We start from the raw sequence: 17,866 nt of genomic DNA on the forward strand, positions 1-17,866 counted from the left end.
ACAGCAACTGCAAAGGTGGCAATACCAGCCACAGCTGCAACACCAACAGCTAAGACAGTGGAAACAGCAGCAACAGTTGCTGTCAAACAGCCACAGCAACCACAACCAATGCAGACAAGCGAAGAAGAGCAACAGCAGCCCACAGAGCAGCAGCAGCAGCACTCCACACACAAATCTTCATCCTCTTCCCAGCGAGACCATCATCATCATGGCAGCAGCTCGAGCTCATCGCGTCATCGCAGCAAACGCGATCGTGATCATCATCAGCGCGAGAAGAAGCGTCACTCAGTGGCGGAGTCTACCAAGTCCACGGATGAGGAGCCCAGCCACAATACGCATAGACGCAGCTCAGCTGGCGAATTGGCGAATCACAAGACGCCACAGCAGCAACAGTTGCAGCAGCACCAGCAGCAACATCGACGCAGCATTGAGCGCAAATCGTCACGCGGCTCGGATGAGCGCAAGTCGTCGCGTGGCTCAGATGGACGCAAGTCCTCACGTGGCTCAGATGGACGCAAATCCTCACGCGGTTCGGATGGACGCAAATCGTCACGCGGTTCGGATGAGGGCAAATCACTGCGCCGGCTTATGCTGAGCTCCGCCGACTCGGACGACACCGATGATCTCTCCAAGAAGCATTCAATCTTCGATATACCCGACGACGATGTGCATGTGTCCATGTACGACAAGGTCAAGGCGCGCAGCTGCAAGAACATGCAGCGCCAGGCGGAGGAGAAGAAGATCAAGGCCAAGTTCTCGCAGCTGAAGCAGTCGCGCGCCAAGAAGAAGCGCAGCCTGAGCTACGACGGCGACAGCGACACCGAGTTCGAGGATCGGCTGCATCATATGCATCGCAACAGCAGCAGCTATCGCGGCTTGAGCAGCTCCGATGAGGATACCGATGGGCATTATCGCAAGCTGCCGCACAGTCGCATCTTCTCCGACTCTGATGCGGATGTGGATGAGGAGCAGGCGGCCGTGAACGCCGCCGCTGCGTTGCAAGCAAGTCGCATGCGTCAGCAGCTGCGTCGCCTGTGCGATGATGATGGCGACGATAGCTCCGAGGATGAGATCCGGCGTGTAATGGGACCAATGCGTCTAATGAAGCGCAATTCCCACTCGACGCGCATTGCCTCCGACTCGGAGTCGCAATCTCAGCCAGCAGCGCCTGATCAGCAGCAGCAGCAACAGCAGACGCAGCAAGAGTCGCCGCTGGTGAAGCAGGAGCCACCAGAAGTCAAGCAGGAGCAGCACTCGGATGCGGATGCGGATATGGAGCTGCCACAGCCACAAAAGCAAGAGCAGCAACCAGCAGCAGCAGCAGAAAAACATGAACTGGAGCTCAAGTCGCGTCATGATTCGCATTCGTCCACAGACGAGCGCAAGCCCAAGAGCGAGTTCAAGCAGGAGTTCAAGGAGTATTTCAATAACAGCTACAGCTTTGCCGAGCAGCGAGAGACGCCGCCAGCCAAGCTCAAGGAGTACTCGCCAGAGTCGCGCAAGAAGCACAAGAAGAGCAAGCGACGCCCCAAGACGCCCGAAGCGGAGGAAATCAGAGCGAGTTCTCCGCTGCCCGAGCTCAACTCCAAGCCCGGCTTTGATTTGCTCAAGACGGAGCCAGCGCCGCCAACGCCCACTGTGCCTGCTCTGGAGTCGCCCACTGTGTTGCCTGTGTGCAGCACCGAGCGACGCAAGCACAAGGAGCGCAAGGAGAAGAAGCGCGACAAGCTGCGCTTAAGCGAAGCCAACAACGCCGCCGGCTCTGTGGATCAGCTGAGCAGCGAAAAGCTGTCCAAGGAGGAGCGTCATCGGTTGAAGAAGTCCAAGAAATCGAAAAGTCTGGACAACTCAACGCGTTTCAGCAGCAACACGCTGCCAGCGACGCCTGCAACACCAACAGTCAAGCGCAGCGAGGACAAAATGGAGGACATATTTGGCATTATCTCCGACGAGGAGGAGGAAGAGGAGGAGCCACAGCAGCTGGATGAGCAGCAGCTGGATGCCAAGCTGCCTGCAATTGGCAGCGGCAGCAGCAGCAGCAGCAACAACAACAGCGGTCCGATGGTCTCAGCAGCGTTGCAAAACTTTAAGCAGGATGCCAGCAAGGAGCAGCAGGACGAGCTGGAGCAGGAGCGCAGCGAACGCGAGCGTCATCGCAAGGAGAAGCGCGAGAAGAAGCGACGCGAGAAAAATGCACGCGAGCAACAGTTGCAGCAGCAGCAGAAAGAGCAGCAGCAGCAGCAACAAGCGGCCAGCAAACTGGACGATGACAACAGCGTGGACATGGACGAGGCGGGTCGTGCGCTGGAGGCGCAGCTTATGGATGACAATGAAGACGCAACGCCCTCGACAGCAACAACCTATCGCAGCGACATGACCGATGTGTTCCGCTTCTCCGACAACGAAGACAATGGCAATGCAGTGGAGCAGCCGCCGCCGCAGCAGAGCAGCGAAAAGGCTGAGAAGGAAAGCTGCTCCACACACAAGAGCAGAGACAAAAAGAAGAAGAAGAAGCGCTCCAAGGAGGAACGCCAAGAGAAGCAGCAGCAGCAACAGCAACAGTTGCAGCAGCGACGCGAGAGCTGCACTGTGCCCATTCCCATGCAGCTGTCACCCAAAGGCTTGTCCGTCAACTTGCTCAACATCAACATACAATCGGCCTCCAAGCATCCCGAATATCAGGAGAAGAAGCAACAAAATCTATGCAAACCTTCACCCAGTCTGCCCTGTTTGCTTGGCGACGATGATGAGGTGCCCTCGTTGCCCATTAAGCTGCCACTAACGCTGCCAGTGACGCTGCCGTTGCCGCCCAGCATGACCATCAGCAACAATCGCTTGATACCAATCGCCAAAGCGGAGACGCCTTCGCCAGCGCGTGAGAATTCGCGGCTGATTAGTCCCATACCCAAGACACCAACCACAGGTCAAAGTCAAGCTGCGACTGACACGCCCGTGAGCAGCAAGAGCAGCAGCATTGCGCCACTGGTGACCACACCCACCTCCTCCACCTCAGCAGCAGCAGCAGCAGCCGCCGCCGCCACAGCTGACAACAACAACTCGCCCACGGCTGGAAAGAAGAAGGAAATTTTCATACCCGGCTTCGATGGCAAACTGGATGACAAGATCAGCGAGTCCGCTGTGCAGTCCATTGCTGTGGAGCTGCAGAGCAACAGTCTGCTTAGCGACGAGCCCAAGATACCAGTGGCCTCACCACCAGCCGCGCTCAAAGTGCACGAAAAACTGGAGGACAGCAAATCGCGCGTGACCATTTCGCAGGAGGAGACCGAGAGCGCAGTCTCTGCGCTGCTGGGCGAAAGCTTTGGCACTTCCTCCACTGCGGATTACTCGCTGGACGGCATGGATGACATGTCGAGTGTAAGCGCCAGCGCTAGCGAGGCTGTTGTCTCTGAGCCCGACGAGGAAGCAGCGCTGGCCGCCAAGGCAATCGAAGCAGCAGTCGCTGAGATTGCCGATCCAGAGCCAGAAACTGATGCTGAACCGGAGCCGGAGCAGCGTGATGATAGCCCAGCAATAACTTCGTTGATTGTCAGTCTGCCGCTGGATGAGGAGCTCAACAAGGCGGTGCAGAGTCTGCGGCATGAGGATCTGGACATCAAGGCGGATACGCCGCAGTCAGAGCGTGACTTGCAAATCGATACGGACACGGAGGAGACGCCCGACGAGGCAGACAGCAGTGGTCCCAGTCTAAAGATAGACGAGCAGTCCGAAAAGTCCGAAGACAGCAAATCGCCAGCGCTGCCAGAGAGGCAAACGCCGGAGCCCACACCAGCAGCAGCAGCAGCGGCAACAACAGCAGCAGCAGCAGCAGCAATGCAACCCACAGTCATAACCAAGCTGCCAGCAACGCCGCCAACAACAACAACAGCAACAGTTACGCTCAACTCTACGCTTGCCAAGATAGAACCACCAACTATAAGCAAACTGTTGCAGCCGCTGGTGCAACCTGTGCAAACTCTGCTGCCGGCGCCGCATTCGCCGCTAGCAGCAGCAGCAACTGTTGCCAGTCGTCCAGCCACGCCCGTCATCAATCTGGATCTGTCCAATGTGATGACCAACAGCAGCAGCTTCAACAGTCCCAGCAGCAGTGCACAGAAGTCGTCCATGCCGCTGGCCTCAACGCCCAAGCAAGCGACAGCAGCAGCAGCAGCAACACCAATGGCACAGCAGCAACCACTGACGCCACAGCGCACACAGACGTTGATAATGCAGCCACCCACCATTTCCATACCAGAGCAGCCGCCGCATTTCGTTGTGCCGCATCTCATATTGTCGCCACACCAGCAGCAGCAGCAACAGTTGCCGGCGGGCGCAGCTGCCAACTATATGGTTGGCATACGCGCGCCCTCGCCGCATAGTCCGCTGCTGTCGCCTGGACGCGGCAGCACGCCCAATCGACAGCTGAGTCCACCAGGCAGGCAGCAACCACAACAGCAGCAGCAACAACTGTTGCTTACTTCACCCACTGGCAACAGCAATATGAGCATGAGTCCGCTGCCAAGTCCAACAGCGCGAGCAACAGCAGCAGCAGCAGCAACAACAACATCACCCACTGCCAGCAGCAGCATTAAGCTTGCAACTCCCAGCAGCTACTTGCCACGCCAGCAACAGCAGCAGCAATCATCGCCTGGCATACCCAAGTCTGTAATTGAAACTGGCGCTGGTCCACAGCTATTGCCCATGCCCATGCCGCTGCAGAAGCTGCCGCCATTGCCGGTGTCGCATCATCCGACAATTATCAGCAAAGTGGTTACAGTGCAGCCGCAACAGGCGAGCCAATCCCAAGTGGTGGGCTCCCCACCCATGGGCAGTCTGCCTCCGCATAAGTCGCTGCATCAAATGCAGCAGCAGCAGCAACAACAACAGCAGCAGCAGCAGCATTCGCCGCAGTTGTTGTCCAAGCTGAATGTGCAACAGCAGCAGCAGCAACATGTGCACAAGTTTATGCAGCAGCAGCAAATGCATAAGCCGCCAACGCAGCAGCAGCGCGCACAGACACAGCAGCAACATATGCAAGTGCAACACATGCAACAACAACAGCAGCAGCAGCAACACTTGCAGCAGCTGCAACAAGCGCCGCTGTCACCGATGCAACAACATCATATGCAACAGGCCAGACAACAACAGTACCAAGCACAACAGCAACAGCTGCAGCAACAACATCAGCAACACTTGCAGCAGCAGCAGCAGCAGCATCAACAACAGCTGCACATACAAAAGCTGCAGCAGCAATTGCATCCAACGCAGCCATTGACAATCTATGCACAACAGCAGCCACTGCAGCAGCGACAGCAGCAGCAACTGAGCTCACCTGGCAGCAATGCAAGTGCGCACAGTCCGCAGCAACAGCAACATGCAGCTGCAGTGCTGGTGCGTCCACCACAGCAGCAGCAACAACAACAACAACAACAGCAGCAGCCGCCGCAGCAACAACAACAGCAGCTGAATGTAATACAAAGCGCGCCACCAGCACCAAAGATTATTGTGCAGCAGCAGATTGTGCCCGCACCAACAGCTCAGGCAATGCATTATGCAATGCCCAAGGAGCCAGCGCCAGCAGCACCAATTGTGGAGCCAACGCCCACGCCCGTGTCTGTATCCGTCTCTGTGTTGCCGCTGAAGACCTCAGAGAGCGTCTCGGTCATACGCACGCCCACGCCAACAACCATCAACTCGCCACTGGTCATAAAGACAGCAGCAGGCGCTTCAGCCTCGTTGTTAACAGAGGAAAATGTCATCAAGATATCGCAGCCCAAGCAGGACGAGCTTATCGAAGACTCCAAGGAAGTGGACAGCGACTATTGGTCGGCCAAGGAGGTGAACATTGATAGTGTAATCAAGAAACTCGATCCAGCAACAGCAGCAGCAGCAGCTGCAGTTAAGGAGAACAAGCTGCAGCAGCAGCAGCCAGCGCCGCAACAGCAGCAGCAACCACAGCCGCAGCCAGCAGCAATGGAGCTGCCAAGCTTGGAGCTGCCGCCTGTGCCAGCAAGCGAGCCAACAGTTGCTGTTACAACAGCAGCAGCTGCAGCAGCAGCCGCCGCCAATGATCATGACACGGAAGATGAAACTGAGACGCGTCAGTTGCCTGTCAAGGGCATGCCCGGACGTCCGCCTGGCTCACGCGGCACTGCGAAACGTGGACGACAGCCACGTGGCGCCAAGCGACAAACTGCGGGTGTGCCGCTTACGCCAACAGCAGCAGCAGCCGCAACCAGCGAGCAGCAAATGTTGCTCTCACCCGGCGACAATGGCGTGCATACGCGTCTGAGAAAACCCGCGACGGCGCCAGTGACGCGTGGACGCAAGGGACGACCGCCACGCAATCTGTTGCTGCAACAGCAGCAGCTACAACAGCAACAGCTCGCACAACAGCAGCAGCAGCAGCAGCTGGCACAGCAGCAACAACAACAGGCAGCGCAGCCAGCGCCTGCTGCAGCAATTGTGTCACTGCCAGTGGCAACAGCTGCTGAGAAAAAGGCTCGCAATCAAGCCTTGAGCTCCAGCCAGGACGTCTATGAGTTCCATGATGATGCCAACGATGCAGAGCCCAAGGTGAAGGTAGCAATTAACACAGCAGCCACTAGCGATGATGCGCGTCCGCGTTTGATTCTGACCATAAACAAGCTGAAGAACATTAGCGAGTTTGAGCAGCAACCAGCAGCAGCCGCAGCAGCAGAGCCAGTGCTGGATCACAATACAGACAGCTCGGAGTCGATGAATACGCGCAAGTCGCGTCGCCTGCAGGAGAAGGAGGATCGCAGCACCATTGACGACATCATTGAGGATGTGGTGCGCAATACGACGCCAGTGCCCAAGGGCGCGCAAACGCCGCCGCGTCGCTCCGGACGCAATGCGCAGACCAAGAAATCGGATGTGCCAGCAACTAGCAATGCAGTGGGTCGGCCCAGGCGCTCCAAGGATCGCAAAACCACCTGTGAGTCGCCATCAGAGCAAGAGGAGCAGCCAGCAGCAGTTGCAACGCCAACAGCAGCAGCAGCAACAGCTGCTGTGGTAAATGAGCCACCAGCAGCAATACAGCAGCAGCAGCAACAACCAGCTGTTGAGGTGAAGGAGTCTATAGTGGAGCCGCCAATGCCTGCAGCGCCGCCGCCACTACCCACGCCCGTTGCTGTAGCCGCGCCCGCTCCATTGCCATTGCCTCTGCCTCTACCCATGCCCGCGGCCATGAGCAAACCCACGCCACAGCATCCGAAGAAGAAAGCAATTGCAGCTGCTGAAATTGAATCCTATCAGGCCATCAATTCAGCCATGCAGCCACCAATGCATCAAACAGTTGCGCCAGCAGCCACGCAGAAGATCACCGGAGGTGCTGCCGATGCTGTCAGCAAAGCGCTCATCGATCCAGTCACGGGCATCATCACCGCCGGCATGCCCCAAGTCAAGGAGGGCAATTTGCCAGCAGCAAATGCAGCAGCGCCCGCCAACAGCAGCAATGAGGCGCATCAACATCTGCAGCAGCAGCTGCACCAGCAGCAACACCATCTGCAGCAGCAGCAGCAACAACAACAACAGCAGCACTTACAGCAGCAACAGCTGCAGCTAAGCACGACGGTCATAGCGCCAACCACGCCCATTACGGCGCTTAGCAACAAGCCCATGCCCATGCAGGTGCAAGAGGCGACGCCCACGCAGCTGCTGAACAAACCGGTGAGTGTGTTGGTCAAGAGCAGCGCCACGCCCACGCAGCCTACGCTCATCATACAGCAGCAGCAGCAGCAACAGGCGCCGCCACAGCAGCAGGCGCTGCCGCTGGCGAACAAGCAGCCGCTGGTGCTGCAGGCAAATCCATTGCCCAGCGTGTTGCAACACGCGCAGCTCAGCAATGTGCGACAGCCGCAGCCACTCAAAGCGCATGTGCTAAATCGTGAGAAGAATCTGCAGCAGCAACAACAACAGCAGCAGCAGCAATTGACGCCCAGCAAGCAGCAACATATGCTGCCTGAACAGCAACAACAGCAACAATTGCTGCAGCAGCAGCAACAACAGCAGCTCATTTCACGTCACCTGCAGCAGCAACATTTGCTGGTGAACATACCGCCGCCAACAGCAGCGCACTCACCGCATTCACCACGCATTGGCGCAGTGCAGCAGCAGCAGCCACCAACAGCGCCACAGCAACAGCAACAACAAACGCTGGTCATAAAGCAAGCAGCAGTGGTAGCACCAACAACAACACATCCACAAATATTGCATGTGGTGAGCTCCAAGGCCTCAGTGCTGTCGCCGCAACAGCAACCAACACAACAACAACAACAACAGCTGGTTAAGCAAGGCTTTGCTTATGCGCCACAGCAGCAGCAGCAGCAACCACAGCAGCTGTATAAGCCGCCACAGAAGAGTTCGCCACCAGTGCAGCTGCCAGCGCATGGACACAATCTCATTGGACTGCCGGCGCATCATCCAGCGCTGCTGCTGCAGCAAAAGCCAGCAGCGCATCTGCAGCCACAGCAACATCAGCTGACGCCATCACCGCCGCCGCATGGCAAAGCCAATCCCATGATGCACACTCTACAGGCGGCTGCGGCGCAGCTAATGCCAGGCAGCGTGGGCAGTCCGCCGCCCGTTAAGCCAGGCCAGCAAGCAGGTAAGTCTCGACCAGCAGCAGCAGCAGCACTGGAACTAATTCATTTCATTTACCCTACAGTGCTGCGCACCGCCATACCCAACATTAGTCCGCAAGCGCAGCCGCGCGTGTCGCCGCTGGTGCTGCCACCCGGAATGCCGCCCTACGATGCAAGCCTGGTAAGTGCTCAATCCGCTCTTTCAATTAGTTGTAAGCTACGCTCTAACTAACAAACATTGCTTTATGTTATTAACTTAATTGTAAACGCGGACGCAGCATGAACTGGGCGCCTATGTGAGCGGCTGCTGTCAAAGTCCGCCGCCGGCGCATCAGCAGGCCTCGCCCATAACTCCGGTAATGCACAACTTTTACATGCAACAGTTGCAAGTAGCGTAACGCCAATGAGTCCAACACTAATCAATCCACAGCAACTCACACGCAATTCAATGCTAATCGATTTAAACTTTTCGACTTTGCAGAACGACAGCACGTACCGAGGCGTCGCCGCTATGATCTATCAGCATCACTTGATGCGCAGCGACTACGACGACAAGACCAATGCGCCGCTGGAGCTGCGACGTCCAGGTAGCGGCCCACCACGCAGCATCACCGTGCCGCACAGTCTGCAAAGTCCGCAAGATCGCACAGCAGCGGGTAAGTCGCCTCAGCATAGCCTCAACTTTGAGTTGTCAACTTAAACTTTGTTTTCTCTCCCTTTGCAGACTCGCCACAGATGGCCCAAGTCTATGTGCATAATGCGCGCATTCCACATGCGCACTTCAGTGAGCTGGAACCGCGTGGCGGCTACTATGAGGCGCCCGGCATGCAGCTGGAGCCGCCGCCCGCGCATCGTGCTGCTGCCATCAGCGTCGTAGTGCCGCCCTCGGCTGTTGCCAGCGGCAGTTCGTATCTGGGCGGTGGCGCTGTCTCTGTCTCACTGCATCCCAGCCAGGCAAAGCTGCTGGAGCGCGCGCAGCTGGAGCGTGAAAACGAACGCCTCAGCTTGGCTGTAGCCGCTGGTGCGTACAACTTGCCACAAGACTGCGCCACAGTCGTCAACAACACTCAATACTCAACTCCACTTGAACTTACAGCACAGCAACAAGAGCAGCAGCAACAGCAGCAGCAGCAGCAACACACGCCCAATGTAATGCAGCATGGCATGGATATGCCACCAGCTTTGGTGCCGCCACCACCTGGTGACTCGCTGGTAACGCTGCTGCAGCGTTATCCGGTGATGTGGCAAGGCCTGCTGGCACTCAAGACAGATCAGGCCGCAGTGCAAATGCATTTCGTGCATGGCAATCCGAATGTGGCGCGTGCCTCGCTGCCCTCGCTGGCGGAGACGGCAACGCCGCTGCTGCGCATAGCGCAACGCATGCGTCTGGAGCAGACGCAGCTGGAGGGCGTAGCCAAGAAGATGCAGGTGCGTAGCTCTAGCCCCTTAACCAAATACAGCTTATTAACTATCAATCGCTCTCTCTAGGTCGACAAGGAGCACTGCATGCTGCTGGCCTTGCCTTGTGGTCGCGATCATGCGGACGTACTGCAGCATTCGCGTAATTTGCAAACCGGCTTCATCACTTATCTGCAACAGAAAATGGCCGCTGGCATTGTGAATATTCCGGTGCCAGGCAGCGAGCAGGCTGCCTATGTGGTTCACATATTCCCGGCCTGTGACTTTGCCAACGAGAATCTGGAGCGTGCTGCGCCCGATCTCAAGAATCGTGTGGCTGAGCTGGCGCATCTACTGATCGTCATAGCCACCGTATAGCCGGCAATCTAACTTCAGCTAGAGACCAATCACTTACCCGCCAGCAACGACAATTACCGCCACCTGCTAGAACAACAACAACTACTACTACTACAACAAATGCAACAACAACAACTACAAATGAAAAAGAAAGTTACGCTCTTCTAGTATTTTAAGTAATTTTAAATAGCGATTAAACAAGCAAAACGTTTAAACAACACAACACAGCAAAGCAAAACGCAAAGCAAAAGCAAAGCAAAAAATGCATAAAAAACTAAACAAGCAAAGCAAACTTTATTGAATTAAAGCCCCAAGCTCATACAACAAAAAGCAAGAAGTTAAAGAAATTTCAATTTATGTTTGATACACAGTTCAGTTCATTTTTGTAATCATTTCGATAAAAAGCTTGCAAAGTATATCGTTAAGTTTGATCTCAAGAAAGTTTTATAATTTTTTTGCTTAATTTAAACTGAAAGCTTCAAAGCTACAACAGCAGCCTAACTGTAACTACAACATACCCAAAACAAAAACGCAAAACATATTACATATTGCATACTATCCCTAAACAAAACAATGAAAGAAAATAATCAACGTTTAAGTTTTTGATTGGTGAAACTACTTCAGAACGTTCTAAAATGCAAAGCGCTGCTCCAAGCAGTTTACAAAGTTTTCAAACGCTAAGCAAACTACTATAATCCTTTTATGTAATCCCCTCCTAGCCCCACTCAATGAATTGTTTGTTCCTTGGCTCCATGTGCAATGCTGCCACAAGTTGTTGCACATTGACCCAAACGAACGCCCGTGAGCGCCGCCTGTCGCCCAAAAAATTGCTGTTCCAAGCACAATTAGGTTTAAAGATGCGCCCAGAGGCTTTTCCTACAATTACAAATACATACATACATGCATACACATACACACACATATATACATATACATTATATACATAAATAAACATATATATAAAAATTACTTATTTAATTATGATAAACAAATATGTTAAGCCAAATATTTTAACAATTAGCAAACAAGTTTAATGTCCTCTTATAGTTTCTCTTTCAATATGTTTTGTTGTTGTTGTTGTTGTCGTCGTTGCAACAACAACAGCAGCAGCAGCACCACTGCCAATTGCAACATTTGAGCAACGTTCTACTTCAAGCAAGACGGTGCCCCAGCCCTTAATCCCAATCCCCAGCCCCAATTACTTTCAATTTTTTCGAAAACACATTTAGCGTAAAACTTTGTAAACTGCTTAGCAGTAGTCCATGGAGCGTATTTATTAAAAACATACATATACAAGCATATATTTTAAGCCAGACACACCCATATACATTATATACCATACATAGAAGTTGATGATAATGCTGATGATGTTGTATCCCCCTCTCTGTACACTCCTTAAACTTAAACGTTTTCACGAACCCCACACACAACACACATACACACACACACACTTGTAAATTATGTGACAAAAACAAAAACAACAAATAAGAACGAAAGATAAATATTGTCAAAATAAGCAAACTGTAAAATATTTAAATTATTTAGCGTCTAAACGATAATTCATGTACATGTAAATACAGTTTAATTAGTGTTTAGCGCGTATTTAGTTGTATGTTTTAAAACTAAACTGTACATTATATAAAACAAAGAAAAACCACGATAATGATAATGATAATGTGTAACGAGTAATGATTACGAGCAAGTTCAACAGTAAATCGCAAGTAAAAACATTTTTGTCAGTAACACAACACAAGAACAGATAAAACGCTATTGTTTTAAGACATTTTTAGTTATTTCTTAAGTTAATCAATTAATGAAAAAAAAAACCGATTACAATTACACTTATTTCTAAGTGAATTAATAAACAAATTCAATAAACCTTTTCTGTTAGACAATTTTGTTTTATTTATTTATTTATCTGTCCCTCCACAAGTTCATTTTACAATAGCTGTTGTTGGTTGTTCGACTAACCCTTACGAGCCTCCCCATTAGCAAAATACAACTTATAAAACACATTGAATATATATATTAAAATATATATATAGAAGTTAATGTTATACCTGTAATAAAATAAATTCTATACCTATAAATTGCGTTTGGCTTCTTTCTTTTAGATTTGCGTTTTTTTTTTCAGCAATATCTTCGAAGCTACAAGGACGATTTTGATGTACTTTGGCAAGTAAGTAGTGCTCACCAAGCTCTATCAGAATGTACAACTCAAAGGCGGAAAGTCCCTACAGGAGCTGAGAAGTTCAGATTCTAATTTATTTAGAAAAGTACCCATAAGTTTGAAGTCCTTTCCAGGATCAGGAGAAAACAGGATCAGTCGATGCTGCTTCGAAAGACCTATCAATAGGTCAAGTTTAGTCAGTGTACTCTTTATAGTTTCAGAGAAATTCAATATTTAGTGATTGCAAGCAATTGCCTTGTGCAAAGACTTAAGCAACGAACTTGCTGGCACGTTGTCTAAGTCTTTTTGTACGCAGCTACCTACTCTGATTTCTGTTCGCCTGGTGTTTCAGTCAAATTTTTGCCATTTGCAAGCGACATTGTGGTGTGGAGGCCGGTTCATGTTCGTCGTCGTTGTTGTAGCTGTAGTTGTTGTTGTTGTTGTTGTTGTAGCTGTAGTTGTTGTTGTTGTTGTTGTTGTTGTTGTAGCTGTAGTTGTTGTTGTTGTTGTAGTAGTTTTGTTCTAGGTCTTCTTCTTCTAGGCTGTTCGATTTTGATTTGCAAAACGCTGAAATTTGAGTCAAGTACCAGGCGAACATAATTCAGCAGAAAGTGACTTGACTTAAAACCTATCCAATACAACAACCACGGGCTAGTCGATACAGCAACCATTAGTCGGTACAACAACCGAGACCGTTGTCAGCACTTTACTGTGGATGATACTTACGGTTTTGACCTACTTCATTGTGGATGATACTTAATTGAAACAATTGGAATTTGGTAATAAATAAATGCATTTTTTATTAATTATTGAGCTTAATGATAGTAATTGTGAATGAAAACAAGCCAAATTAATACTAACCTCCTACGGTAGTGCAGAAAGGCAAGTATAACTAAGCAGATATACAAACTAAACCTAATATAAACTAAAATAAAATTAGTGCCTTTGGTTATACAATAACAGGTAGCATTGGACAACAAAACGGAATACCGGTAGACAGTAAAGGCGATCAGAAGCGATGGCTGCCATACAACAAATTAATAAACTGACTGTCACAAAGTCGCCGCTGTTGCAGTTCTTCCGCTATCGTGGCAAGATAAATATACAGCGTCCCCAGCCGCCGCACTATGAACGCGCACGTGTGATGGCCGTCACCCAGCCAAGGTATCTGGAGGAGCCAAAGACGCTAACCTGCTTTGAGAAGCGGGCGCAACGCAACCAGACACAGCTGGAGAATCCTTACAATGCAATAATTGCGCGCGAGGTGCGCAACTGGTTGGATCATTCGCAGCTGGTGGCCATTTACCATCTCAACTCGATAACGGCGGACGATATCTTTCGTGTGCGCGTCCAGTTGCATAAACAGAATATGCATTTGAAGTCCTACGGCCGCAAGATCATAGCGCAAGCTGTGGCGGGCACCAACTATGAAGCGATATTGCCGCTGTTCCACTCTAACCACTGCATTGTGTTCTCGCCGGATCAGCAGCGTGTCGCCTCTTTGCTGCGCATCACACGCAAAGTGCCTCAAATGGTGTTGCTGGGCGGCATTGTGGAGAGCACGCTGTTAAGTCGCAATCAGCTGATGGAGTACGCACAGATGCCAAATCTGCAGACCATGCAGGCGCAACTGGTGCAGACACTAAACATGGCAGCGGGCAATGTGGTGCAGCAGCTGCAGGCGCATCAGTGTAATCTAGTCCGTGCGTTGGACGTCCATGCGAAGAGTGAGACGACGGAGCAACAGCAACAACAAGAGCCAGCCGAACAGACACCAGCGTAACTTTTGTAAATATATTGTTAAATAACAATAACTTGAGAACTGTTGCACTTTTGTCTTTCCAATACTAAAACTAAGAACTTAAACTGTTTGTTTAAACACTAGGATTGCACTTGGTTCCAACGGCCTGAATCTGCTGGAATGATAGCGTCTGCTTGTCTGCACCTGGGCATACTAGGAGCTTACTGTTGTCTGTTGATGCCATCGTTGTCTGCAGTTGAAGGCAAGATTCGCCAGGGCCTCAGCTGCATCCAGCTCATCCTTGTGATGCAGCAGCCAGCGCTCACCACGAACGGGCAGCTGGCTGGGCAGCAACGCCTGAGATTTGTGTCTGTTCAAAAGAAAATAATTGTGATTAAAACTTATGTGCTGAGCACTCGAATTCGAACATTTACCTGCTCCACTCTATGTGATAGTTGTGTCTATCTGGCGTAAATCTGGCTGCGCTTTCCAGCCATTTGTTCAATTGATTGCCATTGCTGTGTTCCATATCTGGGTGGCAATCGCGCAGGTATTTCTCCATTATTTGCTGCTTGTACTTGGCTGTGCCGTTGCCTGCGCTCGACAGAAAAGGAACACGCTCCGTTGGCAGCGATGCTGCTGCTGCTTCCAAGTAAACGTTGGCCTTGTAGCTGGCATTGTTGCCATTGCCATCGCTGCCCGTGCTGCGGCTGGAGAGCTCATCATCATCTTCGGCCATGCAGGCGCGCATATCCTCCTCCCAAATGCTATCCTCCGAGGAGATGCTGAATTGTTCCACATTGCCGCGCGCATTGTGATTGTAGTTCTTGATGAGATGACCCCAGGACTTTTTGGCCTTTTCACGTTCCGAGTTCTTGAGCTTGCGTCGCCAATTGGCAAACCAGTTGCAGATTTGCGTATACGTTAGGCCTGTTTCTGCCGCCAGCTGTTTCTTCTCCTCTCTGCTGGGATAGGGATTCTCGCGTCGGCGCACCAGCCAATCCTTGAGCATGCGTTTAATGTCCGGCGTAAACAGACGCTTGGCAGCCCGGGATTGCTGCATCTCATCCTCTGGTGGCCAAGCGCGTCTGCAAGGCAATATTATGATTATTTATTGTATTTTTTCAGTGTAAACTGCTCACCTGCTGTGACGGCGATTGCGCTTGGGACGACTTGACTTCTCCATAGCGACACTGCAAGGCATAAATTCCAAATTTAAATAAAATGAAAATTTAATCGTTTGCTCCCCGCATAGCGCACCCCCGAAAATGAGCTGTAAACCAATTCAAATCGTGAAAAAAAAATTTAAGTGGGTGGCGCTATTTCTGTTCACGAACGCTGAGTAAAAATTTTCATGTTTTTTGTTCTGTTGTTTTTACTTTCTTGTGTTTTTGTTTTTACTTTAGATAAACGAAAATGAGAGCGCAGCAAAGGGCAGTCTTTTTAAATGTCAAGCTATATATTCACACTATATATCGCCAAGTAATCGCAGATCGCCATTTCGCAGTTTCATTGATAAAACTGCTTTGGCCATGTTTTTGTACTGTACATGCTTATATATCTAGATAACGCGTATATGTATTATCCGATTTTATTTATTTATAAAAATTGTTTATATTTTTTGTTCTTCATGTTTTTGTAGCTGGCCCTGGTATCATCAATATTTATTTTCCTGCAAGGCACTTTGATTATACTTTGTTGCAACATCTTTTGTTGACATCTTTTTCAAATTATATAATCACACTATAAATTAAATAAATAATTGCTTGTTTTAAGCAACATTTATGTTTTCCCACAACCGCTATTTGCAATATATTTTAATTGAAAAACTTGAATTTTATAGCCATCTAGGGCAAGATATACACGCAATGCTTTCACCCACCTGTAAATATACAATTTCAATATTCTAAAAATGCTTTTAGTGTTTGTTTGCTTTGGTTGAAAGCGCTTTGATTCGAACGTATTGCTAGTTGTACTCTCAGTGAACTGAATTCTCAGTCGATTTTCAAAATTATTCAAAGATGTTTTCAAATATTTAGACTTCGTACAATTCGCACGAACGATCAACGAAGTCTCGCACTTATCACACGAAAGTGAGACACTTTTTATCTATTTACAAAACTCAAGAAAACAAATATGTGCTACATACACAAATGCCTATTTTCATTTTATATTCAGTTCTGGCACTCGACATACCTTTGAGTTTCAAAACGGCTTGAGCGCGTATTGATTTAATTGATCAAACACATGTCAAACATATATTATATTTATTTAGCATACGACGAGTTCACTAAAGCAAAAGGACTCTCCAGTCGAATGGTTTTTAAGTTAAGTTATTATCTTCTCAAAGCAATTATCATCATATGTTACTTCGTTAAGCCCGAAATCCAGATCTTCCAGTTGCTAAAGTTGCTGCTCCAGACAAGCGCCGTGTAACTCGATGATGCAATCAGCAAAGTTGATCTCAACCAAATGTGGCATGCGCTTCAACACTGTCGAAAGTACGAAAGCAACCTTTGAAGTTGAGGGAGTTTTCGCTGAGATGGAGTTCACGCAGCTGCGAATTAAGATTGAGTCCCTCAGACAGCGCTGCAACTGCTTCGTGATAAGTTTTGTTGCAATTGAATTGCCCCAAGCGTCTACAGAATCTTGATTACTTCAAATATTTTCGATGCACTCACATTCTCTAGGCTAATACCTCTGGCGATAACAAGGCATGAAACTCCGACCATCAGAGTGTCATGCCTTGTTAATCTCGTGAGTTGTAACTGAACAATACTGCATTCAAATTTGGGAATGTTAAGATTTTTGCTATTTTGGCAAAAAATGTGATGTTACCGCTTGCTTAAATTGCTGCCGTCCGTTTGTTATCTGCTGCAGGATCCTGTGGATGGCTGCATGCTGTCCGAGGCCATGCTGGATTGCAAGATGTATCTGCACAAAGCTGCATTCAAATTTGGGAATGTTTAGATTTGTGAAATTTTGGCAAAAATGTAATGATACCAGCTGCTCTCTGCATTTCTTATTCTTTTAACTATTTGCTGCAGTAGCTGCGGAATGGATCCTGAGGGTGGCTGCATGCTAATACCAAAGCGTCTGGAACACTATTGCAATTGTGTATTTTTGTTGCCGGACGTAATCGCCTAGAGAATCCGGGTGCGGCAATATCAGAGTATGCAACTGTTTGCAGATGCTTGGGAAAACTAAATAGCAAGAAAAGTCAATTTATGACGAAGGAGTTGCAGCGCTGGCTGAAGGTCTCAATCTTAATCCGCAGCTGCGTGTACTCCACTTCATCGAAGACTCGCTCCACTCCAAGGGCACAGCTTTGAAGCATTGGGTGATTGGGTCATCAACACAGACGGCGCTTATCTGATTGCGAGATCCTTGAAGCAGCATCTAAAGCAGCCGAAAGTTCTCTAGTGCGGGTTCAACGGAAACTATTCACACATTGAGAAACTATAGCTCAACTTAAAATATTTCGACTGTGGAGTTTTCTAACTTTTAATTAACTTCATTCACTCGAGGAATACTAAATAAATTGATGCTGACTGTGTTTGATCAATGACAAAATTTTTTTGGAAATGTTATGGCATT

The 17,866-nt window shown here is 49.7% G+C and overlaps 3 protein-coding genes across 7 annotated transcripts in view; 2 read left to right on the forward strand and 1 right to left on the reverse strand.

Annotated features, from left to right (window-relative positions):
* LOC108603305 (protein split ends) overlaps positions 1–10,520 on the forward strand; it is a 55,401-nt gene extending 44,881 nt beyond the window's left edge. The window contains exons 7-12 of the mRNA XM_033294937.1: positions 31–5,983; positions 6,038–8,784; positions 8,882–8,959; positions 9,085–9,259; positions 9,328–10,031; positions 10,092–10,520. Coding sequence (XP_033150828.1) covers positions 31–5,983; positions 6,038–8,784; positions 8,882–8,959; positions 9,085–9,259; positions 9,328–10,031; positions 10,092–10,379 — 9,945 coding nt within the window. The 3' untranslated portion in view covers positions 10,380–10,520. The remainder of the gene's footprint in view (positions 1–30; positions 5,984–6,037; positions 8,785–8,881; positions 8,960–9,084; positions 9,260–9,327; positions 10,032–10,091) is intronic.
* A 2,794-nt stretch (positions 10,521–13,314) lies between these two features.
* Positions 13,315–14,505, forward strand: LOC108608103 (39S ribosomal protein L10, mitochondrial). Of its 2 annotated transcripts, XM_017999315.1 has the most exons (3): positions 13,315–13,410; positions 13,492–14,316; positions 14,414–14,505. In XM_017999315.1, exon 2 carries the CDS (start codon positions 13,547–13,549, stop codon positions 14,309–14,311), a length of 765 nt encoding a protein of 254 aa, XP_017854804.1. In that variant the 5' UTR covers positions 13,315–13,410; positions 13,492–13,546; the 3' UTR covers positions 14,312–14,316; positions 14,414–14,505. The 2 variants fall into 2 exon arrangements, with proteins under 2 accessions (XP_017854804.1, XP_017854803.1); XM_017999314.1 differs by lacking the exon at positions 14,414–14,505 and having other exon boundaries at positions 13,492–14,354.
* LOC108608101 (homeobox protein Mohawk) lies at positions 14,448–17,754 on the reverse strand. 4 transcript variants are annotated; one of them, XM_017999311.2, is made up of 5 exons: positions 17,108–17,754; positions 16,466–17,047; positions 15,412–15,462; positions 14,704–15,357; positions 14,448–14,639 (listed from the first exon to the last, which is right to left on the reverse strand). In XM_017999311.2, exons 3-5 carry the CDS (start codon positions 15,453–15,455, stop codon positions 14,483–14,485), a joined length of 855 nt encoding a protein of 284 aa, XP_017854800.1. In that variant the 5' UTR covers positions 15,456–15,462; positions 16,466–17,047; positions 17,108–17,754; the 3' UTR covers positions 14,448–14,482. The 4 variants fall into 4 exon arrangements, with proteins under 4 accessions (XP_017854800.1, XP_017854801.1, XP_017854802.1 ...); XM_017999312.2 differs by having other exon boundaries at positions 16,466–16,858; positions 16,951–17,754; XM_017999313.2 differs by lacking the exons at positions 16,466–17,047; positions 17,108–17,754 and adding an exon at positions 16,152–16,230.
* Positions 17,755–17,866: the final 112 nt, after the last annotated feature.

This window comes from Drosophila busckii, chromosome 2L, assembly GCF_011750605.1.
Source record: "Drosophila busckii strain San Diego stock center, stock number 13000-0081.31 chromosome 2L, ASM1175060v1, whole genome shotgun sequence".
NCBI classification, from domain to species: domain Eukaryota; kingdom Metazoa; phylum Arthropoda; class Insecta; order Diptera; family Drosophilidae; genus Drosophila; species Drosophila busckii.